This window comes from Bos grunniens, chromosome 3, assembly GCF_055505025.1.
Source record: "Bos grunniens cultivar Pamir isolate PY7600 chromosome 3, Bosgru_T2T1.0, whole genome shotgun sequence".
NCBI lineage: Eukaryota > Metazoa > Chordata > Mammalia > Artiodactyla > Bovidae > Bos > Bos grunniens.
The window spans coordinates 113235823-113263669 of NC_141167.1; the positions used below are offsets into that span (position 1 = coordinate 113235823).

Sequence of the window (27847 nt, forward strand, 5' to 3'; positions counted from 1 at the left end):
CCAGTAGGCTTCATTCTCCCTCTCCTGATCCCCAGTCACCACAACAAAGTATAATCTACAAAAGAGCTGTATTTTAGAAGTGTGGACAATTTTAAGTACACTGGCTGTCTAGCTAAATAGAAATTATCTATCTAGTTGCCAAGGCTGCAGTCCTCCAGTCACCTATGCATTCCAGTCAATGAAGAAATTAATTTGATGATCTATGAAAGAAATGGAGTTTTATTCAAATTAAACTGAGGATGGTAATCCAGGAACAGCCTCTCAAAAAGCTCCAAGGACTGTTCTACCAGTTAGAGGCCCACGCCTAGTTACGTAGGTTTCTCTTTTCATTTGTTACGTGTTCTGGCTGTGCTGGGCCATGGCTGCTGCTTGCAGGCCTTCTCCAGCCACAGCGAGTGCGGGCTGCTCTCCAGTGGTGGTGCGTAGGCTTCTCACTGCGGTGGCTGCTCTCGATGTGCAGCCTCGGCTCTGGAGCACTCGGGCTTCAGTAGTGATGGCACTCAGGCTCAGAAGGTACAGCTCCCAGGCTCCAGAGCTTGGGCTCAGTAGTCGTGGCACGTGGCTTAATTGTCCCACAGCAAGTGAAATCTTCCTGGAGCAGGGATCAAACCCATGTCCTCTGCACTGGCTGGCAGATTCTTTACCACTGGCCCACCAGGGAAGTCCTATCTAGGTTTATGAGATAGATGGCTGTACATTAAACGATGTACAGAGTTTATAAAATCTTGATCTCTAAGTACAAAATGATGGGCCATGGTGACCTCTTATGAGTTCAAGAAGGAATGTTGCCTCTTAAGGAGTTGCCTTGGTGCTAGGAGAATGGTGCTCTTGATGACTGAGCAAGTATTTCTGCCAATACAGAGGCTTGGTGGATGCATAAGGCAGATACACAAGGCACAGGAGAGGAGGCCAAGGAGGCCAAGGGGTGGAGAAATTTCTAAGCTTAAATTTTCTTGACTTCTCTTAGAATATGAATTTCCATTTCATCAACTTGAATGCATAAAATTATTAAATACTTGAGGCCAATAATGAAATAGATTTTTGTGAAATGTTTAAATTAAACACATTTTCTTAAATTTTTCTTTTTGCCCTCAGCTACAAATGTTCAGAAATGCAGAATGTCAATACTCTACAAATAAAGCAAGTCCTGTGTCCAGGCTTTCTCAAACACACTACTGACATTGCAGATCACATCACTCTCCATTTGAGGGAGGGGTCCTGTGTAATGGATGGTGTTTCCCAGCAGCCATGGCCTCTATCCAGTGGCACTCCACCCCACAACATAACTTCCCAGGCATGAAAATGTCTCCAAATGTTCCCAGGTGTTCGCTGGGGTAGAGTCTCAAGGTAAATATTGTGGGAGACACATTTATACTAAAAACTTTATTCATTATTTATCTGAAATAAAGTGTAGGTGAGTCTCCTATGTTTTTATTTGCTAAATCTGGCAGTCCTCCTGAGAGACAACAGCACCTGCATCTCCTCCATCTCCCACCCTATTTGAGAATCACTGCTCTAATCCACAAGGAGCAATGGAGAAAAAGTACAGTGATGGGAGCTGAGGAAAGTTTTGTTCAGATTTGCCTTTTGAACAAAGTAGAATAAAATATCTGCACTCTGCTCACAGTCAGAACTGTTGTCATCGAATTAGCATTGTACAGATGCTGCTGCTCCTGCTGCTAAGTCGCTTCAGTCGTCTCCAACTCTCTGCAACCCCATAGACGGCAGCCCACCAGGCTCCCCCGTCCCTGGGATTCTTCAGGCAAGAACACCGGAGTGGGTTGCCATTTCCTTCTCCAATGCATGAAAGTGAAAACTGAAAGTAAAGTCACTCAGTCGTGTCCGACTATACAGACCCCACAGACTGAAGCCTACTAGGCTCCTCCATCCATGGGATTTTCCAGGCAAGAGTACTGAAGTGGGGTGCCATTGCCTTCTCCACAGATGATGCACTGAGACCTAATTCCATGTGTAGCTCAGTTTTTGAGTAAGCAACTGAAGACGGGAGCCCAGATCCTGCCATTCACATCCTTGAAGAGTGTGATACTGCTTTACACTAAGTATCAATTTTGTTTTCATCCTGTTTCTGGCACTGAGTTCCTAAAACTCTTGGATTTCTTAAGTGATCAGAGCAAAAAACAAACAAAAAAAAAGGTTTCTTGTGTTATGTGAGTAAAGTAACTTTTGAATCACATCTAAGGAGGTAGGCTGGTTGCCAGGTGACTAACCACATGATTAAAAGGTTAGAACTATCAGTACTACAAACCCTGACCCTCCTGGAGGGAAGAAGGGCTGGAGATGGAAACAATTGCCCTGGTAAATGATTAAATCAATCATGCCTATGTAATGAAGCCTTTGTTAAAAAAGAAAAAGAAAAGAAACCCAAAGAAGTGGGTTCAGAGGGATTCTGGATTGAAGAACTGATGGGAGAATCGGGGTTGGTGATAGGCTGAGAGGGCATGGAATCTCCTTACACTGTCCCCATACTGTACCCTAAGCATCTCTTACATACGGCAGTTCCCAATTTTTATCTTTTTATAATAAATCAATCACCAGTTTTTTCTGAGTTCTGTGAGCCACCCTAACAAATTAGATGAACCAAAGAAGGGATTCACTGGACCCTCAAATATATAGCCGGTCCTTTTGCACTTGCAACTGGTGTCTGAAGTAGAGGATCCAAGGGGCAGATGTATAGGACTGAGCCATTCACATGTGGGATCTGAGGATTTCTCATAGTAGATTGGGTCAACATTGAGTTGAATTGTAGGACCTCCACCTAGTTATCAGAGCATTTCTTGGAGCTGAGACAACCCTCCCCAACACACACACATTGCAATTCATACTACAATCATTTTAGGGACAATGTCTTAACTGTCAACGCTACAAAAATAAAGGAAATGGGTAGTCTCAACTACCCAACGTTTTTTCTACAGAATCTAAACAATATTCACCTTTTCTTCATTATGTTTCGTTTGAGAGCTTGATTTGACTAGCCAATAACAATATGGTAGGAAAAATTAATGAGAAAAACTTTCCCTTGCTCCTCAGTCTTACTCAGGATTTGCCTACAAAGAGGGGCAAACCTGTGTTCTGGGACCTGAGACTAGAAGTTCCCAACTCAGAAAGTAAATCAGAAGTCACCAGAATAAGAGGCATTATTTTAATACATCTTCCAGGTGTCAGGCAATTTGTAAAAAGAATTAAAAGAACTTAAGAGTCACAAATGATGTAATTTATTCTCCTTTCCTTGTTGGAGAAAATGGAAACATCTTTCCATCTCTGAGTTTCTGGGCTTAGGAGCTGGGTTCCACGTCTCATACACTCAGGTCTCAGCGGTAGAACAGGAGCACAGCCGCCTCGGTGATCTCTCGGCTGGAGCTGTAACCCCGGTGAGTTCCGTATCCATCCCAGTCAAAGGAAGAGAAATCCCCACACTGCACGGGATTGCCCTCTGGGAAGAATCCTCCTCCACCGATGCAGTGCTGGGGGGCAGGGAGAAGACACAGTGAGGGGTTGGCTGTGGACACCACGGAGATCTTAATCTTTAAATCCCCTGGAATCTTTGGTCCTCCTCCTACTTGGCCTTGACCACTCCCCTGCCAGAAATCCTCCCTCCAGTGGACTCTGAAATCATGTTCTTTCCTGAATTCCTTTCTACCTTGCTTCATCTTTATTCTCAGGCCTTTTACCTCACCCTTTTCCCTCAACTGATTCCCCCAAATGCTATTCCCCACGGTTCTGGCCACACCAGTCTCCTGATGATGGCTCATCTTCTCCCGTGACTTTTGCTAGTATCAGCATAATCATACATTGTCAAGAAACTCCTAAATCTCGGAAGTCAGGTCCATATTTTCTGAGCTTGAAACCCCATAGGCAACTGCAGCCACATGTCTCCATCTACATATCTCTAGATCTAACAGGCCAGTTGAGCAAAACAAAACTAATTCTCTCTCTTATTGGCCTTGAACACCCTGGCTCAGGTCCTCAGCATTTCACATCTGCATCTTTACACCTGCCTCATTACCTCCCTGCCCCTAATTTCCCTGCTCTTGGATCCGTGTCCTCCAGCTGGCTATACATCATTATAGAAACATCAAAGCTGATCAGGTCACTCCTATGTTCAAAATCCTCTGAGGAGTCACATCTTCTACAACATGAAATCTACATCCTGGACAGAATGGAAAAGTCCCTGCTTACCCTGCTTCCTGTAGGTATCTCCAGCTTCGGCTTCTGCTTCTACCTAAATATACAAGATGCTCCAAAAGCAAACAACAGCTCAAGGGCCCTTCAACACCCCACTGGTCTCTCAAACACCAGTGATTCTGAAAATGTTAGTCACTCATGCTAGACAGGCATCTTTCTGCCCTTGTTGTCTGCCCTTGTTGTTAGCATTTTTATGTTGTGTTTAAGAAATATTTCTGTTTGTTGAGGTCACAAAGACATTCTCAAATAGTCTTAGTAAATTCTAGAACCTTTAGGTTTTTGTTGTTTTTCCAGTCTTGTAGAAGAGAACACCATAGGTGCATTGGCTGGAGCTTTTGAGATTCAACAAAAATGTCCCCAGCTCGGAGAATCAGCTATGTGCCATCATTAGACGTAGAAGCTCCTACATTTTGTTTCCCAGGCCCCTTGTTTATGTTGCTATCACAGGTGACACCACATTGCAACCGTGCACTTCTGTCTCCATCCCATTCAGTCTGATTTCCTTAAAATGACTGTCAGCTGTGCGTGTCTAATATCGAGCACTTTGTGGGTGCTCTATCATGTATTTTTATGGAATCAGTGCTTGCAGGGGTACATGCAAATGAGCACTAATGAACACGATAAGGCTCCATGTAAGCCAATGTAGGGGGCAACACATCCCACCCCACTCCCAGGCCCCACACCTGCTTTATCCTCAGAATCATAACCTAAGGGCTCTTTCATGAGGACACAGTTGTCTCACTTTGACTGACAAATGGGCAAACATATTTGAGGGGGGACATGAAGACGTCCTTCAGGGTCACATTTCTTAGACTGACAGGTGTGAAAGGAAAAGGGCCTAAGTGAATGTTCTCCACCCCATATTCCTGACACCCTCTTCTTCTTGCCCCTCCAGTCACAAAATACCCATCAAAGACAGTCTCCAGCCAACACGCCTATGGTGTTCTCTTCTACAAGACTGGAAAAACAACAAACACCTAAAGCTTCTAGAATTTACTAAGAATATTTGAGAATGTCTTTGTGACCTCAACAAACAGAAATATTTCTTAAACACAACATAAAAATGCTAATCATATATGAGAATATACATAAATTGAACTTCAAAACAGTAAATTATGTCCAGTGGTCAAAAGGAATAAACTTTCAGTTCATTTTTCTTGTTCATGCCACGCATGTAACAGATCTCAGCTCCCCAACTAGGGATCCAGTTGGGCCCCCTACAGTGGGAAATTGATCTTCAAACCATCAGGAATATAAATAAGAAGATGCAGGCAGCAGATCAGCTCCATAGTGGACTCTTGGCTCCAGGGTGGCGGATTGGCTCCAGGGTGGCCAGCGGCAGTGGTGAAGGCAAGTGCCCTCTGCTCCTGGGAGTCCTCCAGCATCAGCTCCAGCCTTCTCCGGACCCACTTCCCAACCACTTCAGCAGGGCCTTTGCCTCAACTCCCAGCCACATACTGACTGACGTCTGATGGCCCGTGAAGGTTTAAACGTTCAATGTGGACTAGCAGTAGGACGGCCAGGGCACTAAGCATGTCATCCAGCTACACTGAGGGGCTAAAGCGCACGTCCCTGCTAATTAGGGCCTGAAAAACGTGGTCCACTGGAGAAGGGAATGGCAAACCACTTCAGTATTCTTGCCTTGAGAACACCATGAGCAGTATGAAAAGGAAAAAAGACATAACACTGAAAGATGAACACCCCCAGATCGGAAGCTGGCCAATATACTATTGAGAAGATGGAAAATACCTCCAGAAAGAATGAAGAGGCTGAGCCAAAGCAGAAATGACGCCCAGTTGTGGTTGTATATGGTGGTAAAGGCAAAGCTCAATGCTGTAAAGAACAATACTGCATAAGAAGCTGAAATGTTAGGTCCATGTGGTCAAACAGGAGATGACAAGAGTGAACATGGACATTTTAGGAATCAGTGAACTAAAATGGATGGGAATAGGAGAATTTAATTTAGATGATCATTATATCTACTACTGTGGGTAAGAATCCCTTAGAAGAAATGGAGTAGACCTCAGAGTAAACAAAAGAGTCTGAAATGCAGTACTTAGGTGCAGTCTCAAAAATGACAGAATGATCTCATTTCATTTCCGAGGCAAATCATTCAGCATCACAGCAATCCACATCTATCTCCAAACCATTAAGAAGAAGCTGAAGTTGAATGATTCTATGAAGACCTACAAGACTTCTTAAAACTAAAACCAAAAAAAGATGTCTTTTTCATCATGGGGACTGGAATGCAAACGTAGGAAGTCAAGAGATACCTGCAATAATAGGCAAGTTTGGCTTTGGAGTACAAAATGAAGCAGGGCAAAGGCTAACAGAGTTTTCCCGAGGGAGAGCACTCATCATAGCAAACACTCTCTTCCAACAACACAAGAGACAACTCTGCACGTGGACATCACCCGATGGTCAGTACCAAAATCAGATTGATTATATTCTTTTCAGCCAAAGGTGGAGAAGCTCTATACACTCAGCAAAAACAAGACCTGGAGCTGATCATGATCAGATCATGAGCTCCTTATTGCAAAATTCAGGCTCAAATTGAAGAAGGAGGGAAAACCACTAGGCCATTCAGGTATGACCTAAATCAAATCCTTTATGATTATACAGCAGAAGTGACAAACAAATTCAAGGAATTAGATCTGATAGAGTGCCTGAAGAACTATGGATGGAGGTTCATGACCTTTACTAGAAGTGGTGACCAAAACCATCCCAAAGAAAAAGAAATGCAAAGGCAAAATGGTTGTCTGAGGAGCCCTTCCAAATAGCTGAGAAGAGAAGAGAAGCAAAAGGCAAAGGAGAAAAGGAAAGATATACCCATTTGAATGCGGAGTTCCAAAGAATAGCAACGAGAGATAAGAAAGCCTTAAGGGGCTTAGGAAGCATCACTACAGACAAAGTTGGAGGTGATGGAATTCCTACTGACCTATTTCATATCCTAAAAGATGATGCTGTTACAATGCTGCACTCATTATGCCAGCAAATTTGGGAAATTCAGCAGTGGCCACACGACTGAAAAGGTGAGTTTTCATTCGAATCCCAGAGAAAGGTAGTGCCAAAGAATGTTCAAATTACCATACAATTACATTCATTTCACATGCCAGCAAGATATGCTCAAAATCCTTCAAGTTAGGCTTCAGCAGTATGAGAACTGAGAACTTCCAGAGATGTACAAGCTGGGTTTAGAGAAGGCAGAAGAACCAGAGATAATTGCCAACATACTCTGGATCATAGAAAGCAAGGCAATTAAAAAAAAAAAAAATCTATGCTGCTTCATTGACTATGCTAAAGCCTTTACTGTGGATCACAACAAACTGTGAAATATTCTTAATGAAATGGGAATACCAGACCGCCTTACCTGCCTCCTGAGAAACCTGTATGCAGGGCAAAAAGCCACAGTTAGAACTGGACATGGAACAATGGAATGGTTCAAAATTGGGAAAGAGGTACATCAAGGCTGTATGTTGTCACCCTGCTTATTTAAGTTATACACAGAGTACCTCACGGAAAATGCAGGCCTGGATAAAGCACAAGCTGGAATCAATATTGCCAGAAGAAATGTCAACAAACTCAGATATACAGTTGATACGACTTTAATGGCAGAAAGTGAAGAGGAACTAAAGAGCCTCTTGATGAAGGGGAAAAAGGAGAGTGGAAAAACTGGCTTAAAACTCAACATTCAGAAAACAAAGACCATGGCATCTGATCCTACCACTTGATGGCAAATAGAAAGGAAAATGTGGAAACAATGTCAGATTTCATTTTCTTGGACTCCATAATCACTACAGACAGTGACGGCAGCCACAAAATTAAAAGACACTTGCTCCTTGGAAGAAAACCTATGACAAACCTAGACAGTGTGTTAAAAAGCAGAGGATCGCTTTGCGGACAAAGGTCCCTGTAGTCAAAGCTGTGGTTTTTCCAGTAGTCATTTATGGATGTGAGAGTTGTACTATGAAGAAGGCTGAGAAGCAAAGAATTGATGCTTTTGAACTGTGATGCTGGAGATGACTTGTGAGAGTCCCTTGGACAGTAAGGAGAGCAAAGCACTCAGTCCTAAAGGCAATCAACCCTGAATTTTCATTGAAAGGATTGGTGCTGAAGCTGAAGCTTCAATACTTTGGCCACCTAATGCAAAGACCTGACTCACTGGGAAAGACCCTGATGCTGGTAAAGATTGAGGGCAAGAGGAGAAGGGGTCAACAGAGGATGAGATGGTTGGATGGCACCACTGACTCAATGGACATGAACTTGAGCAAACTCTGAGACACAGTGAAGGACGGGGAAGCCTGGCATGCTGCACTTCATGGGGTCACAAAGAGAGGGACATGACTTAGCAACTGAGCAACAACAACAACAGTGGAGTTCCAGAGTCCTAATCACTGAACCATCGGTGATGTTCCAAACTTTCATGTATAAAGTAAGTCCTGGGGGTGTAAGGTACAGTATGGTGACACTAGTCATAAGACTATACTATACATTGAAAAGTTACTCAGAAAGTAGATGTTAAAACTTCTCATCACAAGAAAAAAGAATTTGCAACTGTGAGTAGTGCTGGGTGTTGGCTAGACTTGTTACAGTGATCATTTCATAATATATAAAAATATAGAATCACTATGCTGTATATCAGAAACTAATATAATGTTATAGATCAATTGAATCAATTAAAAAATAATAGCTACAATTTAAAAATTATGTCTACACAATGCCAGAAAAGAGTAAAAATGCAAGCCACATCAAACACCCCAGACAGGTACACACACACACACACAAACATACACACACATACACTCACCCAGACAAGCCAGGGATCTTCCCCAAACTCACATGCTCAGTGTTACAGCCAGTGACTCTCATCCCAGCACACAGGGCATGGGCTGCCCTCTCATTGTTAAACACCCTGAACTGGACAAATCCTGCAACAAATTCTCCTGGAAAAAAAGAGGCAGAGAAAAGGCCAAGGATTCAAAGGACGAACTGGAAATATCTTCCCTTTGACCAGCCCAGGAATTCCCTAAATCAACAGGTCAGCTTACAGCCAATCTGTGGGCAAAGAGCCCAGCACTTTTCGACAGTGGCTGCTGCATCCTGGCCTTGAAAAAGCAAAGAGACCCTCCCTCCATCTGGGGCAAGAAGACCAAGGCTCAGGCTCACAAAAGTCACTTGTCTGTCTAAGGCTCATAGGAGAAATGAGATCCACTGACAGATCAGCAAGAAGACCTCCAGAGGTTCAGCAGGAATAAGCAATGATCAGAAGCAGCCATCGGTCTCTGCTGGCACACTTCTCATCCAATTACCATGACTTTAAAGTAAAATGACTCTTATTTTCCCACCAAAGACAAGTTCTGTGGCTTTATCATGCTTAAAAGGTCTTCTTACAATAATAGCTATCCATCATAACAAAAACAAATTTTTCTCATTACTTTGCAAGTTGTTCTCACCTGTGCACATTAATTAGCTCTTAACTACTGTAAGATTCTTAGAGTGACTCAGGAAACTCAAACCAGGGCTCTGTGACATCCTAGAGGGGTAGAATGGGGTGGGAGGTTCAAGAGGGAGGGGACATATGTATACCTATGGTTGATTCATGTTGATGTATGGCAGAAACCAACACAATATGGTATTGGTTTAAAATAAATAAATAAACTAAGGGTAAATTAAAAATAAATAAACTAAGGGGGAAAAAGAATCAAACAGGGTTATTAGTTAAGAAGCCTGAGCATATAGTTTTTTCATGATGGTTACATAACAAAAATCCATGTCACATTCCTAGAAAACAGCTTGGCATATTGAACATTTTTAATAAATGCTAAGGATCATTAGGGTTACAGGAGATCAGTCCTGGGTGTTCTTTGGAAGGAATGATGCTAAAGCTGAAACTCCAGTACTTTGGCCACCTCATGCGAAGAGTTGACTCATTGGAAAAGACTCTGATGCTGGGAGGGACTGGGGGCAGGAGGAGAAGGGGACAACAGAGGATGAGATGGCTGTATGGCATCACAGACTCGATGGACATGAGTTTGAGTGAACTCCAGGAGTTGATGATGGACAGGGAGGCCTGGCGTGCTGCAATTCATGGGGTCGCAAAGAGTCGGACACGACTGAGTGACTGAACTGAAGGATCATTAACTTTTCTTATTTACACTTTCCCGGAGAGTGCAGAGAAGGGTTAACGACTGGGCTTTGGAAGCAGATACTCACGCTGACCATTTGGTGAGTAATAAGATGCAGTTTTCTCAGCATCACCAAAGTCATAGTCGACAGGAATGGCTGGGCCGTTGTCAGTCCAGCAATTCCCTGCTCCATATTTCACTGGGTATTTCTGCAGGGACCCAAAATATAGATTGTGGAAGACAACAGAGATACTGCCATTCTGGGCAGTAAAGGCTTTATACCCTCATGTGGCATTATTCAGGAATCAGTATGAATAATACTGGTGTATTTCCCCCTTGCCACCCATAGCTAGGACCCTAACCAGCCTCAAGACCCCTATCCTTTTCACTCTCTACCCGCCCCAATCCTCTCCCCTAGGCTTCTTCCCCAGCCTGGCTCACAGTTCCTCTGAAAGAGGCGGCACACTAGTTCATAGTGACCCAGAGGTAGTAGAAAGCCAAGCAGAGGCCCTTAGTGATATGGACAGAGCAGACTTACTCCCCATCCCAAACACCTGACTCTCTGCTCACCAAAGGTAGTGCCCCCACCCCCAGCCAGCAGCGCCAGGTACCTGGTAGAGTCCAAACAGATTATGCCCCAGTCTCTGGAAGAAGCCAGTGTTGGTGTGGTACCTCAGCAGGGAGCTTTTCCTCCATTGCTGCAGGGGGGACTTGTTGGGCACATGCCAGATGCCCAGGTCCTGGGCCTGGATGTCATAGTAGCCAGGGTTCTGCAGAGGGACACACACTCAGCCTGACCAGCCCAGGAGGTGCCACCAGCCAAGGACCCACACACACAGTCCTCAGTGAAGCTGAGAGCTCAGGTCTCCAGGGAACAGGTGCCCAGCAGTGCCCAGACCCCCACCTCCCTCCAGCAGACGAGGAGACCCCACCACACAAACAACCTTGGTGAGAGGAATTTGTCATTCAAGACATGGACTTCCGTCTTTATTCTTCTCCAGCCCCACCGCCACATCCCCATGTCCCACCCTCCCTTCCACATGCTCTGCTCCAGCCACAAGCAGCTCCCACCCTTTCCCACCCGGTGCTCAGTACCTTGTAGTCATCGCTGGTGGCGGCCTCTGCAGACCCAAACGTGTTGTAGTTGGCCCAGTTGCCGTCACCCTCTGGGTAGTCAGCCCTGTTGCCCTGCTGACTGGACCAGCGATCACCCACTGTGCATTTCCCACGCATGTTGTTCTCATGGACGCTGGCCACCAGGGTCCAGCCGCCACCCCCAGAGGTCATGTCACAGAAGGTCTGGTAGACGACACCATTCTCAGTGCGGAGGTGATACAGGCCATCTACAGAGGGAACCATCCAGAGACCCCCTGTCTGAGAGCACAGGGTCCATCTCAGACTCACAACCAGAAAGACTCTGGGAAGTCAGAAAGGTATCCTGAAGGCTCCCACACATATCTGCTTGTTGAGGACAATTCTCTGTGGACACTGACTGCCTTTGTTCCACACTACCTATTCAAAGACTTTGTAGAGCGAACATCCTAGGAGACAGAGATGGTATCTCCCTTGGGATAGAGCCTTCTCGTGGCCAGAAGAGGCCAGAAATCACACCTGACCACGTCTCAAGGCTACATCAGGGTGTGGCCTCTTCAACTCAGAGGTAAGGGCAGGCATGGTCACTGCCCATTATATGAGTTTCAGATTCCCTAACTGCACAGTTCTTCCTTGTACTCAGCCCCAGAGAAAATAAACTGTCTTATCCAAAAAGGCCTACATTTGCTTGACGAACCCAATTTATGAGCCACTTGACAAACTACATGGGAAGATATCTCCTGGCCCTTTCACATCACTGGGATGGGATGGGACCCAGAACACCAGCACAGGGAAAGGATGATGCTCTGGCTACTTCTGTGATTGTGAGGAATAAAGCTCTATGTCTCTGCCTCTGGAGGCTCATGTTTTCTACCAGAATCTATGATACTAGGGCAGAACTAACTTCTTAGCCTACAAGCAGGGAAAAATCTTACACTCATTGGAGCTACAGCCATCATGCTAAGACTCACCAGAAACACCACCTTCTCCCTGTGTTCAGAAGATCATGTCTCTGACAACTAGGCTGGACCCCAAAGCCTCAAAATTCCCAATAGAAATCTCCTAGGCTGGAAGCTGGAATCAGAGCAGACAGGAGTGGTAGGCACACCCCCTCTTGATCTCCATGACCAAGATCTGTTTAGCTAAAAAGTGGTTAAAAGGAAAGGATGCTGAGTTGGGTTATTACTCACCAGCTGCTTTATGGCAACTTTCTTTGATTTCCTTGCAGCTTCTTGGAAGGAAAGACAGGTAAGGAGCACAGGTTTCCTCCTCCCAAAACTTCTCAACAGCAAGTGTCCCTGCTAGAGGATGTGAGGATAATTTTCAGTCTCATGCCGCTCACACCAGCCTTCCTGGCCATTGGCTCCTAGCCCCTTCCCACTTCACAGGCTCATCACTAGGCTGTGAGGCCCCTGAGGTCAGGATTCTCTCCGCTAAGAATAGCTGACCACAATCTAGTACATACTCAACACTTACATTCTTCTCCACAACCAGTTAAACACAAAAACTCTCATTATGCCTACTGTGATAAATGGAATCGTGAGGATGAAGACTAGGGAAGGATGTTCCCTGGACACAGCCCTGACCACCAAGCACCCTCTGGGAACCCCAAGGCCAAGGCCATAGGAGCAGGAGCAGCTAGAAGGAAGCCCAGTCTTCACCACCATGGCTCCCCTGAGCCCCCTAGCCACACAGAGGCACAGATGGAGCCCCAGGACAGGCCTTAGCTTCAGACCAAACATCCAGAGACACCAGCAATCAGCACTCTGGCCACAGCTCAATTTGGCTGCAAAGTGTGGCTTCTCTGCATCTCCATGACTCCCCCTCTAGTCCAGGACTTCAGCATCCAACCTGGTTCTACTCTCTCTGCTCCACTGCACATCTGAGCTGATGAAACTGCTGCTCCTGAGTGACTTACCTGCATTCGGCCCTCTGGTGGCCACAGAGAGGAACAGCAGGAAGTAAAACCTGACTCCTGTCCCCTAAGTAGAAAGGACATGCACAAGGTCATTGGCTGGTTCATCCTTTCTCTCCCTTCCATCCTTTCTCTTTGAACTCTCTGAGTAAGGAAAACTCAAATGGAAAGTGATGGGATTATGGCGGTCTGGACCTCCTGGAACAGACCCCACCCCATTCAACCCTACAAATCCTTAAGGGGCCACAGTGTCCTTTCTCTGAAACTCCCCATCCTTAAGGCCAAGACCAGACCTGAGCTGGCATTGTGGCTCCCCACACACTGGGCTCCTGTCTCAGACTCAGCACAGGGAGCTAGCTCTCTGCTTCCTTCCTCACAGATGCCAGGAGCTGAGAGCGCCCAACCAGGAGGAGTCTCAGAGCTACTGCCTCTGCAGGGAGGTCTGAGGTACTTAAAGCGCTGAGCATACGGGCCCCACCCATCCCAGCCTACTTTGGGCTGCAGGCCGCACCCTCGAGCATTCTTCCTTTGAAGCTTCCTGAACCTCAGGCCCTGGAGAAGGCGATGGCACCCCACTCCAGTACTCTTGCCTGGAAAACTCATGGACAGAGGAGCCTGGTGGGCTGCAGTCCATGTGGTCGCTAGGAGTCAGACATGACTGAGCGACGTCACTATCACTCTTCACTTTCATGCATTGGAGAAGGAAATGGCATCCCACTCCAGTGTTCTTGCCTGGAGAATCCCAGGGACGGGGGAGCCTGGTGGGCTGCCATCTATGGGGTCGCACAGAGTCAGACATGACTGAAGCCACTTAGCAGCAGCAGAACCTCAGGCCCAGGCAAGGAGAAGGAATGTGTGGCTGGCTGGAGGGGCAGGAGGCAGCACTCCTGGGCACACAGGTGACACTCACACAGGGCTCCCTTCCATAACAGACTCTGGGGATGGACGGGACCTCACGGTTCTCCCCTGCAACCTGTCCTGCTCCCACCTCAGTCAGATGCTCCAGGGCCTCACACACCTCTGTCAAATCATCATCCTTCCACTCTCTCCTGAAACTTCACCATGAAGCCGTCCCTGACACCCCCACCCCCTGGAGAAGCTGAAGGACGCTCTCCTGTCCTGCTATGGCTTTTTTCCAACCCCTAATTATGTGATGTCACACTGTCATGTCATTCTTGTATTTATTTGGGGTTAAAAATAATTGAAAATTTACAGAATATTGTAAAAATAAAAACAGTTCATAAACACAAATATAACCTTTACCTAGATCCACCTGCTGTTTGTGTTTCACCCTATTTACTTTATGATGTATACCCCCTCTATATATTCACACACAAACTTACACAAGACTTTTTCTGAGCAAATTGAAGGTAAGTTACATACATGAAGGGTCTTTCCCATAGCTAAGTTTGTATTTTATTAATAGAGATATCTCATATATAACCACAGTGCAATTATCATTAACTCTTTTCAGTGTAGCAGTGTAACTTGCTGGGGTCCACCAGCCTGGGAGTTCCACTCAGCTCAACTGGCATCCATAGTAAACTGAAATTCCTCTGGCTTTCATTCCTCCCATCAGTAGGAGATTTCTTGCCCACATTTGAAGCCCATAATCCCCAGGGTACACCTGCTTACAATGTTCTACATCTGCATTCCACACCCATGCCAGCCCAATTCCTCTCAGCACTCTGGCTGACCACTGACCCTGCGATACCTCATTTCTGCCACCTCTGCTGCTGGGGCTGCTCTGGGGGATCAGTTGCTGGTGCTCAGGACATTACTTCCTGTCCTTCCTGGGCCTCCAGCAGCATATCTCTTTGCTGTCCAAGATACAAGAGCCATCATGCTTGTTCAGTGCAGAGGAAGGCAAATGCCTTACACACATACAAACCACTATCTAATCCAAGGCCTGGAATGTTATTAATAACTTACACTTACCCGTGCACTCTACTACATCACAACCATCTGCATTTGTTTTCAGAGAGGACAGGGTTGGAGAGAGAGATGTAGAGAGGACTGACCTGTCTCCCATACATCTCTGCTGTTTGCTACAGCCATAGGGAAATGACCACTAATACCACTTAATCAGGCGATTTCTCAGGTAGTCATTTGGGTTGTTCACTGTGATTAACTCCCTTCTTTTTGGAGGCCCAGGAAAGACTGTCCCTCTCCTCTGTGAAGTTAAGTGGGCCATGGGACTTGTCCTAGCCAAGAAATGTGAGCAGAAAGGGTCAGTTTCAGGCTGAAGCCTTTACCAGGAAGGGCACAAGTCCACACCATCCTTTTTCCAGCCTCAGGAAATGACCCCATAAAATATGGGGCCCTGGCTTGGTGGTATGTTTATGTCTGATGAGGAAACTAATCTTCGAGGTTGGAAGGATGGTGGTCTGTACTCTGTTTTAGGGGAAATGCCAGATATGCTGCCTGTGGTGTCTCAGGAGGCGTGAGATGTACAGACTGCACGGGGCGTTGAAGGAAGACCTCAGGGAAACAACGTCAGCGCTGCGTGTCAGCTGTCTTGGTTCTGCATCACAAAGGAGAGGGTCTGGGAGAAAAACTGGTCTGTTTTCCATGGAGAAATGAAAGGAATAACAGATTCTGGGTCTTCAGAAGGCAAACAGTGTGGAAAAATTCCATCATAAATCATCTTCAACAAGGGCACACACACATGCACACACATAATAGCTCCCAAACATTTTCCCATCTGCACCTCAGTAAAGAGCAAGGATTTTGCTATTTGGCATCCATGTGCAGGGCTTCCCTGGTGGCTCAGACAGTAAAGAATCTGTCTGCTATGTGGGAGACCTGGGTTCGATCCCTGAGTTGGAAGGATCCCCTGGAGGAGGGTTTGGCAACCCACTCCAGTATTCTTGCCTGGAGACCCCCTTGGACAGAGAAGTCTGTGACACCTACAACTCACGGTGTCACAAGGAGTCAGACACGACTGAGTGACTAAGCACAGCATATTCCAAGTAAAATAAGCTGACTAGTTACACAGACCCAACCTAACAGCTGAGAAACGTTGCTGTGCATGATATAAAACTTGTAAAATTTGATTAGTAAAATTTGAGGTAATAAAGCAATATATTTGGATTGAGTCACCTTCCAGATGCTCATTCTTTGGCCATCAATGCATGGTATCATCCTCTGCTGAATACTGTTTCTAACATGAGACAATTGAGAATATGTGGCCAAAGGCATATGCAGTGGCCTCTACCAAAAGGATATGTAACTACTAGATGACACCTTAGAATGTCCAAAAACCTGAGCCAGGGAAGGAAGGGTTGTGTCTGTAACTGACATTCTGAAATAAAGTGTGCCTGATATCCAAAATCCTAATATTTGGGGTAATAACATGTGTACATGTATATAGTAATAACATGTGTTACTGTCTTTTTAAAAACTATGAAATCTGAATTTATGTAACAGTATATATCTTGAGGATCACTTTGAATTAATTTTTCAAACTGAATAATTCTACACTCCTTTAAAAAAATGTCACCATATCTATTCTCAGTTAAAAGCCCATCCTGATTTTATCCCAGTAAGTACATTAGCATTTCAAGCTTACAGAATATCACAGTGTACTGGGATACTGAAAGCTTGTTTTGTAAAGAAGGCTGAGAGCCAAAGAATTGGTGCTTTTGAATTGTGGTGCTAGAATAGACTTTTGAGAGTCCCTAGGACAGCACGGAGATCACCAGTCAATCCTGAAGGAAATCAACCCTGAATGTTCATTGGAAGGGCTGATGCTGAAGGTGCAGGTCCAGTACCTTGGCCACTTGATGGGAACAGTGGACTCATTGGAAAAGACCCTGATGCTGGGAAAGATTAAAGGCAGAAAAGAGGGCAGCAGAGGATGAGATGGTTTAATAGCATCCCCAACCCAATGGACATGAGTTTGAGCAAATTCTGGGAGACAGTGAGGGACCGGGAAGCATGGCTTGCTGTTGTCCACGCGGTTGCAAAGAGTGAGACACGACTTAGTGACTGAACAACAGCCACAATGGGGTACTGAAAGCTTGTTTTGTAGTCACAACATCCTGGTGGGAGACCCAGGTTTTAGACCTGCATGTAGTCTCTTCTTGCAGTTGCTAAATACTCTTACTCCCAGATGCCTCAGTCTTTTTCTTTTGTAATTAATCTGGATCTATTGAGTAATTCATTTCTTTGACATTCTCAAAATATAAAATATTAGCTTTTAGACATGCTGCTGCTACTGCTAAGTCGCTTCAGCCGTGTCCGACTCTGTGTGACCCCATAGACGGCAGCCCACCAGGCTCCCCCGTCCCTGGGATTCTCCAGGCAAGAATACTGGAGTGGGTTGCCATTTCCTTCTCCAATGCATAAAGTGAAAAGTCAAAGTGAAGTTGCTCAGTTGTGTCCGACTCTCAGCGACCCCACAGACTGCAGCCTACCAAGCTGCTCCATCCATGGGATTTTCCAGGCAAAAGAACTGGAGTGGGGTGCCATTGCCTTCTCATTACAGACATGGGAAGCCATCAACCCTTTCCTGAAAATTGCTATAAGACAAAAATAAATATTTGATGGCAATGTTATCAATTATATAATAAAGGCTTGCTTCAAAATTATGAAAATATATTGGAGGAAGTGGTAGATTCTGTCACGGGGAAAGGGAGGTAAATCTTTTTTCTCAAATAAATCATTGACTCCAGTGTATGAACAATATCAAATATTTAGATTATAAGGGGAATTTAAACTGAATCAAAAATTCATAAAATGTCATCTAAAGATTGTGGCAGGTAATGATACTTCAACTGGTTGACATACAACATACAAAATTCTTTTCCCAAGAACTAGATATATTGAAGCTAAAGAAGTATATTTATTCTGTGGTTATGGCCTTTCTATTTTGTTAGTGTTAAAATTCTTTCCACTTCGCTGTACCCCTAAACTAACACAACAGTGTAGATCAACTACACTCCAATATAATTTTTTAATGTCTTTCATGTAAAATGATATGGATCATAGATGTTCAATTTTAGCTTCTTAGTCTTTAACTGACAAATTCGGTAACTTTATATTGTTTCCCATGAAGTCAATGAATTTTATGTAAGTGGTAAGTTTATGATGTTGTGCTGAGCCTAATCTAGCCCTGAGAAAACCAAAGTCTTCATCTCTATTGAGCGAGTATTTGGGCAGGAGCACAACTAAGCTGTCCTCCTAAAAGACACAGGAGCAACCCTAGGGAATTTACAAAACAAGCCAAAGTTCTCAACATGGCAGGGAACACTTCATTCCAAGAGAGAAAGATAGGGGAAAGCTCCTTCACTCCTTAGAAGGAGAATTCAGGGGCTGTTACAGTTTTGCAAAAAGTCTCCCACCCCTTTCCCTTTGGGGTTACATGCTTATTATACACTATCTCTTCTTTCAGCGATGTCCATCGTTGCTTTATATATTTTGAAGGTCTGTTGTTAGTTGCATAAATGTTTATAATTGCTGTATCTTCTTGCCCTGTTGAACCATTGTTAATATATAATATACTTTGCCTCTTACACATTTTTAAGTCTAATTTATCTGATAATACTATACCATCCTTGCTCTCTTTTTATTGTCATTTTCATCGTTGTTGTTCAGTCACTCGGTCCTGTCCAACAAGACCCCATGGACTGCAGCAAGCCAGGCTTCCCTGTCCTTCACCATTTCCCAGAGATTGCTCAAACTCATGTCTATTGAGTCAGTGATGACATGCAAACATCTTGCCCTCTGTCGTTCCCTTCTCCTCCTGCCTTCAATATCGGGGTCTTTTCCAATGAGTCAGTTCTTCACATCAGGTGGCCAAAGTATTGGAACTTCAGCATCAGTCCTTTCAATGAATATTCAGGATTGATTTCCTTTAGGATTTACTGGTTTGATCCCTTGTAGTCCAACGGACTCCCAAAAGTCTTCTCCAACACTACAGTTCAAGAGCATCAATTCTTAAGTGCTAGCTTTCTTTATGGTCCAACTCTCACATCCATACATGACTACTGGAAAAACAATAGCCTTGACTAGATGGACCTTTGTCTGCAAAGTAATGTCTCTGCTTATTAATATGCTGTCTAGGTTGGTCATAGCTTTTTTTCTAAGGTGCAAGTGTCTTTTAATTTCATGGCTGCAGTCACCATCTGCAATGATTTTGAAGCCCAAGAAAAAAAATAAAGTCTCTCACGGTTTCCTTTGTTTCCCCATCTATTTGCCAAGAAGAGATGGAATGGATGCCATGATCTTTGTTTTTAGAATGTTGAGTTTAAAGCCAGCTTTTTCACTCCCCTCTTTTACTTTCATCCAGAAGCTCTTTAGTTTCTCTTTGCTTTCTGCCTTAAGAGTGACATCATCTGCGTATGTGAGGTTATTGATATTTCTTCCATCAGTCTTGATACCAGCTTGCACTTCATCCAGCCCGGCATTTCACATGATGTACTCTGCATATAAGTTAAATAAGCAGGGTAACAATATACAGCCATGGTGCACACCTTTCCCAATTTTGAACAAGTCCGTTGTTCCATGTCTGGTTCTAACAGTTGCATCTTAACTTGCAAACAGATTTCTCAGGAGGCAGGTAAGGTGGGATGGTATTCCCATCTCTTTAAGAATTTTCCACAGTTTGTTTTCATCCACACAGCAAAGGCTTTAGCACAGTCAATAAAGCAGAAGTACATGGTTTTCTGTAATTCTCTTGCTTTTTCTATGATCCAACATACATTAGCTATTAATCTCTAGTTCCTAAGTTGAACTTAATTGATATTTATAGAGCCACAAGGTGAGCCTTGGTAAATTTAAAAGAGTCAAAATCATCTCAAGCATCTTTTCTGATGACAGCACTATGGGATTAGAAATAAACCACAAGAAAAAAAACTCTGAGAAATACAAACTTGTGGTGGCTAAACAACATGCTACTAAACAACTACTGGATCACTGAAGGAATAAAAAAATGCCTAGAGACAAATTAAAATAAAAGCTAAATGGTCCAAAACTTACGGGATGCAGCAAAAGCAGTTCAAAGAAGGAAGTTTATAGCAATACAATCTTACCTCAAGGAACATTTGAAATAAACAACTTAACCTCACACCTAAAACAACTAGAGAAAGAAGAACAAACAAAACCTAAAATTAGTAGAAGGAAGGAAATCGTAAATATCGGAGTAGAAATAAATGAAATAGAGACAAAGAAAACAATTGCAAAGATGAACGAAACTAAAAGCTGGTTCTCTGAAAAGATAAATAAGACTGATAAACCTTTAGCCAGACTCATCAAGAATAAAAGGGAGAGGACTCAGATCAGTAAAATTAAAGATGAAAATGGTTAAGTTACAACTGATGCCATACAAATACCAAGAATAAGAGACTACTGGGAACAACTGTATGCCAATAAAATGGACAACCTGGAAGAAATGGACAAGCTCTTAGAAGGGTACAGTCTCCCAAGACTGAACCAGTAAGAAACAGAAAATATATGAACAGACCAAGCACTGAAATTGAAACCGTGATTGAAAACTTCCCAACAAACAAGTCTAGGACCTGACGGCTTCACGGGTGAATTTTACCAAACATTTAGGGAAGAGTTATCAAACCTTTATCCCTCTGAAACTGTTCCAAAAAGTTGCAGAGAAAGGAAAACTTCCCAATTCATTTCATGAGGCCACCATCACCCTTATACCAAAACCAGACAAAGATACCACAAATAAAGAAAATTACAGGTTAATATCACTGATGAAGATAAATGTAAAAATACTCAACAAAATACTAGCAATCTGTATCCAACAATACATTAAAAAGATCATACATCATGATCAAGTGGGATTCATCCCAGGGATGCAAGGAACTTTCAACAACCACAAATCAGTCAGTGTGATACATCATATCAACAATTTGAATAATACCACATGATCATCTCAATAGATGCAGAAAAGGTTGTCAACAAAACTAAGCACCCATTTATGATAAAAAAAAAAAAAAAACTCTCCAGAAAGTGGGCCTAGAGGGTACACAGCTCAACATAATAAAGGCCTTATATGACAAACCTGGCACCCACTCCAGCACGCTTGCCTGGAAAATCCCATGGATGGAGGAGCCTGGTAGGCTGCAGTCCATGGGGTCACTAAGAGTTGGACACGACTGAGCGACTTCACTTTCACTTTTCACTTTCACGCATTGGAGAAGGAAATGGCAACCCACTCCAATGTTCTTGCCTGGAGAATCCCAGGGACAGGGGAGCCTGGTGGGCTGCCGTCTATGGGGTCGCACAGAGTCGGACACGACTGAAGCGACTTAGCAGCAGCAGCATGACAAACCTAAAGCTACCATCATCAGTTCAGTTCAGTTCAGTCTCTCAGTCATGCCCAACACTTTGCGACCCCATGGACTGCAGCATGCCATGCCTCCCTGTCCATCACCAACTCCCAGGTTTACTCAGACTCATGTCCACTGAGTCAGTGATGCCATCCAACCATCTCATCCTCTGTCGTCCCCTTCTCCTCCAACCATCAATCTTTCCCAGCATCAGGGTCTTTTCCAAGGAGTCAGTTTGCATTACGTGGCCAAAGGATTGGAGCTTCAGCTTCAGCATCAGTCCTTCCAATGAACATTCAGGGTTGATTTCCTTCAGGAAAGAACAGAATGATCTCTGTTCGTTTCCAAGGCAAACCATTCAGTATCACAGTAATCCAAGTCTATGCCCCAACCAGTAACGCTGAAGAAGCTGAAGTTGAACAGTTCTATGAAGACATACAAGACGTTTTAGAACTAACACCCAAAAAAGATGTCCTTTTCATTATAGGGGACTGGAATGCAAAAGTAGGAAGTCAAGAAACACCTGCGGTAACAGGCAAATTTGGCCTTGGACAACAGAATGAAGCAGGGCAAAGAGTTTTGCCAAGAAAATGCACTGGTCATAACAAACACCCTCTTCCAACAACACAAGAGAAAACTCTACACATGGACATCACCAGATGGTCAACACAAAAATCAGATTGATTATATTCCTTGCAGCCAGAGATGGATAAGCTCTATACAGTCAACAAAAACAAGACCAGGAGCTGACTGTGGCTCAGATCATGAACTCATTATTGCCAAATTCAGACTTAAATTGAAGAAAGTAGGGGAAACCACTAGACCATTCAGGTATGACCTAAATCAAATCCCTTATGACTATACAGTGGAAGTGAGAAATAGATTTAAGGGCCTAGATCTGATAGATAGAATGCCTGATGAACTATGGAATGAGGTTTGTGACATTGTAAAGGAGACAGGGATCAAGACCATCCCCATGGAAAAGAAATGCAAAAAAGCAAAATGGCTGTCTGGGGAGGCCTTACAAATAGCTGTGAAAAGAAGAGAAGCGAAAAGCAAAGGAGAAAAGGAAAGATATAAGCGTCTGAATGCAGAGTTCCAAAGAATAGCAAGAAGAAATAAGAAAGCCTTCCTCAGTGATCAATGCAAAGAAATAGAGGAAAACAACAGAATGGGAAAGACTAGAGATCTCTTCAAGAAAATTAGAGATACCAAGGGAACATTTCATGCAAAGATGGACTCAATAAAGGACAGAAATGGTATGGACCTAACAGAAACAGAAGATATTAAGAAGAGATGGCAAGAATACACAGAAGAAGTGTACAAAAAAATCTTCACAACCCAGATAATTACTATGGTGTGATCACTCACCTAGAGCCAGACATCCTGGAATGTGAAGTCAAGTGGGCCCTAGAAAGCATCACCACGAACAAAGCTAGTAGAGGTGATGGAATTCCAGTTGAGCTATACCAAATCCTGAAAGATGATGCTGTGAAAATGCTGCACTCAATATGCCAGCAAATTTGGAAAACTCAGCAGTGGCCACAGGACTGGAAAAGGTCAGTCTTCATTCCAGTCCCAAAGAAAGGCAATGCCAAAGAATGCTCAAACTTCCGCACAATTGCACTCATCTCACATGCTAGTAAAGTAATGCTCAAAATTCTCCAAGCCAGGCTTCAGCAATATGTGAACTGTGAACTTCCAGATGTCCAAGCTGGTTTTAGAAAAGGCAGAGGAACCAAAGATTAAATTGCCAACATCCGCTGGATCATGGAAAAAGCACGAGAGTTCCAGAAAAACATCTATTTCTGCTTTATTGACTGTGCCAAAGACTTTGACTGTGTGGATCACAATAAACTATGGAAAATTCTTCAAGAGATGGGAATACCAGACCACCTGACCTGCCTCTTGAGAAACCTATATGCAGATCAGGAAGCAACAGTTAGAACTGGACATGGAACAACAGACTGGTTCCAAATAGGAAAAGGAGTACATCAAGGCTGTATATTGTCACCCTGCTTATTTAACTTATATGCAGAGTACATCATGAGAAATGCTGGACTGGAAGAAACACAAGCTGGAATCAAGATTGTCAGGAGAAATATCAATAACCTCAGATATGCAGATGACATCACCCTTATGGCAGAAAGTGAAGAGGAACTAAAAAGCTTCTTGATGAAAGTGAAAGTGGAGAGTGAAAAAGTTGGCTTAAAAAAAGTTGCTCAACATTCAGAAAATGAGGATCGTGGCATCTGGTCCCATCACTTCATGGGAAATAGATGGGGAAACAGTGAAAACAGTGTCAGACGTTATTTTTCTGGGCTCCAAAATCACTGCAGATGGTGACTGCAGCCAGGAAATTAAAAGATGCTTACTCCTTGGAAGAAAAGTTATGAGCAACCTAGATAGCATATTAAAAAGCAGAGACATTACTTTGCCAACTAAGGTCTGTCTAGTCAAGGCTATGGTTTTTCCTGTGGTCATGTATGAATGTGAGAGTTGGACTGTGAAGAAGGCTGAGCACCGAAGAATTGATGCTTTTGAACTGTGGTGTTGGAGAACTCTTGAGAGTTGCTTGGACTACAAGGAGTTCCAACCAGTCCATTCTGAAGGAGACCAGCCCTGAGATTTCTTTGGAAGGAATGATGCTAAAGCTAAAACTCCAGTACTTTGACCACCTCATGCGAAGAATTGACTCACTGGAAAAGACTCTGATGCTGGGAGGGATTAGGGGCAGGAGGAGAAGGGGACGACAGAGGGTGAGATGGCTGGATGGCATCACTGACTGGATGGACGTGAGTCTGAGTGAACTCCGGGAGTTGGTGATGGACAGGGAGGCCTGGCGTGCTGCGATTCATGGGGTCACAAAGAGTCGGACACGACTGAGCGACTGAATTGAACTGAACTGAATTATGTGATGTCACACTGTCATGTCATTCTTTTATTTATTTGGGGTTATAAGTAATTGAAAATTTACAGAATATTGTAAAAGTAAAAACAGTTCATAAACACAAATATAACCTTTACCTAGATCCACCTACTGTTTGTGTTTCACCCTATTTCCTTTATCATGTATACCCTCTCTATATATTCACACACAAACTTACACAACACTTTTTCTGGGCAAATTGAGGGTAAGTTACATACATAAGCCACCATCCTGTGGTGGCTCAGACGGTAAAGCGTCTGCCTGCAGTGCAGGAGACCCAGGTTCGATCCCAGAGTTGGGAAGATCCCCTGGAGAAGGAAATGGCAACCCACTCCAGGACTCTTGCCTGGAAATTCCATGGACTGAAGAGCCTAGTAGGCTACAGTCCATGGGGTCGCAAAGAATCGCACACAACTGAGCTACTTCACTTTACATACATGAAGGCTCTTTCCCATAGCTAAGTTTGTATTTTATTAATAGAGATATCTCATATATAACCACAGTGCAATTATCATTAACTCTTTTCAGTGTAGCAGTGTAACTTTCTAGGGTCCACCAGCCTGGGAGTTCCACTCAGCTCAACTAGCATCCATAGTAAACTGAAATTTCTCTGGCTTTCATTCCTCCCATTATTAGGAGATTTCTTGTCCACATTTGAAGCCCATAATCCCCAGGGTACACCTGCTTACAATGTTCTACATCTGCATTCCACATCCATGCCAGCCCAACTCCTCTCAGCACTGTCCACTGCCCACACTCTGGCTGACCACTGACCCTGTGATACCTCATTTCCGCCACCTCTGCTGCTGGGGCTGCTTTGGGGGATCAGTTGCTGGTGCTCAGGATATTATTTCCTGTCCTTCCTGGGCCTCCAGCAGCATATCTTTTTGCTGTCCAAGATACAGGAGCCATCATGCTTGTTCAGTGCAGAGCACTGAACATACAAACTGCGCATACAAACCACTATCTAATCCAAGGCCTGGAATGTTATTAATAACTTACACTTACCCGTGCACTCTACTACATCACAACCATCTGAATTTATTTTCAGAGAGGACAGGGTTGGAGAGAGAGATGGAGAGAGGACTGATCTGTCTCCCATACATCTCTGCTGTTTGCTACAGCCATAGGGAAATGACCACTAATACCACTTAATCAGGCAATTTCTCAGGTAGTCATTTGTGTTGTTCACTGTGATTAATTCTCTTCTTTCTGGAGGCACAAGAAAGACTATGCCACTTCTCTGTGAAGTTAAGTGGGCCATGGGACTTGTCCTAGCCAAATAACGTAAGCACAAAGGGTCACTTTCACGCTGAAGCCTTTACCAGGCAGGGCACACGTCCACATCATCCTTTTTCCAGCCTCAGGAAATAACGCAAATACGGGGCCCTGGCTTGGTGGTATGTTTATGTCTGATGAGGCAACTAATCTTTGAGTTGGGAAGGATGGTGTTCTGTGCTCTGTTTTAGGGGAAATGCTACATGTGGTGCCTGTGGTGTCTCAGGAGGCGTGAGATGTACAGACTGCACCGGGGCGTTGAAGGAAGACCTCAGGGAAACAACGTCAGCGCTGCGTGTCAGCTGCCTTGGTTCTGTATCACAGAGGGGAGGGTCTGGGAGAAAAGGTGGTCGTTTTGCAAGCAGGAGTGAAAGGAATAACTAATTCTGGGTCTTCAACAGGCAAACGGTATGGGAAAATTTCCTTGATAAATCATCTTCTATCAGGACACACACACATAGAAGCCCTATATGTGTGTCCGACCAGTCGATTCCGACCCTTTGTGACTCATAGACTATAGCCTGGGGGGCTCCTCTGTCCATGGAATTTTGCAGGTAAGAATACTGGAGTTGGTTGCCATTTCCTCCCCCAGATAGATGGATACAGATACATACCACTCCCCAAATCTTTGTCTCTGTCCGCTTTAGTCAAGAACAAGTATATACTATTTAGTATCTCATGCACAATATAGTAAATAGTGGCAAAAACACAACCTAGCAACTGAGGGAGCTGAGAAATAGTATTCCTGCACTACACATCAAACTTCTAAAATTTTACTAGTAAAATTTGGGAGAATAAAGCAATACCTTTTTAATTGCGTTTAGACTGAGTATGTTTCTGAATTACTGTTCTCTCAAGTTCCAAAATACCAATATTTGGGGTATAATAACATATCTTAGTGTTTTTCAAGAATATGAAATCTGATTTTTGACATCTTAATTTATATATCCAAAGGAACAATTTGCATTAAAATTTCAAATTAAAACTACACTCCTTGAAAAAATTGTCACCATACCCATTGCTCACTTAAAACCCCATCTTGGTTTTACCCTACACTAGCATTTCAGTCTTACGGAATATAACAGTGTGCTGGGGTACTGAAAGCTTGTTTTCTACTAACTACATCCTAGTGGCAGACCCAGGTTTTAGGCCTAGTTATGGTCTATCCTTACAACTCTTTTAATTCTTACTCCTATACGTCTGAGAACTCTTTTTTTATGTTAGTTCACCCGGACTTTTTTAGTAATTCATTTCCTTCACGTCCTCAAAACAGAAAACGTTAGCTTAGCAAACAAGAGAAACAACCAACTTTTTCTTAAGAATTGCATACAAGATAAATAAATATTTGAAATGCGATGAAATCAAGTACATAATAAAAGCTTATCATGAAATTATATACAAGGAAGTAGTTGAGTTTGTCACTGGAAAAGGGAGATAAAAATTTGTTCTTGAAGGGTTCACTGTCTCCAGAGTATGAATAATGTCACACTTTTTGATCATGAGAGGCGTTTGTACTAAACCAAAGATTCACAAATCACCATCTGAAGATTGGGACAGGTCATGACAGTGTTAGGCATACAACATAAAAAATATAAGAACAAAAATATAGGTTTTCTATGTAACTAGATATATTCAAGCTAAAAAACTACATTTACTCTGTGACTGTGGCCTATTTTGGTGTTGTTAAAATACCTTTCATGTAAAAATAACACTGATAACATATGTTCTATTTTTGCTTTTTAATTTTTAATGGGAAATTTTTTTAAAATTTTGTAACAACTTTTTCTTGTTTCCCAAAATAAACTTTATGACAAGTCCTAAGTTATGATTCTGTGTTGAGCCTGGTCTAGTCTTGAGAAACCTGTCTTCATCTCCATGGGGCAAAATACGTAATCAGAGGCACCGCTGGGTTTTCCTCCTAAAAGACCCAGCAGCAATCCCCAGGGACTTTATAAAACACGGAAAGGATCCCAGCTTAACAGGGAATAGGGAGAGATAAGGGAAAGTTCCTTTG

The 27847-nt window shown here is 43.6% G+C and overlaps 1 protein-coding gene across 3 annotated transcripts; it reads right to left on the reverse strand.

Annotated features, from left to right (window-relative positions):
- Nucleotides 1–3146: 3146 nt before the first annotated feature.
- ITLN2 (intelectin 2) lies at nt 3147–13763 on the reverse strand. Of its 3 annotated transcripts, none has more exons than XM_086394553.1 (8): nt 13629–13763; nt 13339–13402; nt 12611–12721; nt 11424–11671; nt 10940–11098; nt 10417–10537; nt 9043–9146; nt 3147–3482 (listed from the first exon to the last, which is right to left on the reverse strand). In XM_086394553.1, exons 1-8 carry the CDS (start codon nt 13638–13640, stop codon nt 3330–3332), a joined length of 972 nt encoding a protein of 323 aa, XP_086250679.1. In that variant the 5' UTR covers nt 13641–13763; the 3' UTR covers nt 3147–3329. The 3 variants fall into 3 exon arrangements, with proteins under 3 accessions (XP_086250679.1, XP_086250680.1, XP_086250681.1); XM_086394554.1 differs by having other exon boundaries at nt 12611–12718; nt 13629–13761; XM_086394555.1 differs by lacking the exons at nt 12611–12721; nt 13339–13402; nt 13629–13763 and adding an exon at nt 11841–11922.
- Nucleotides 13764–27847: the final 14084 nt, after the last annotated feature.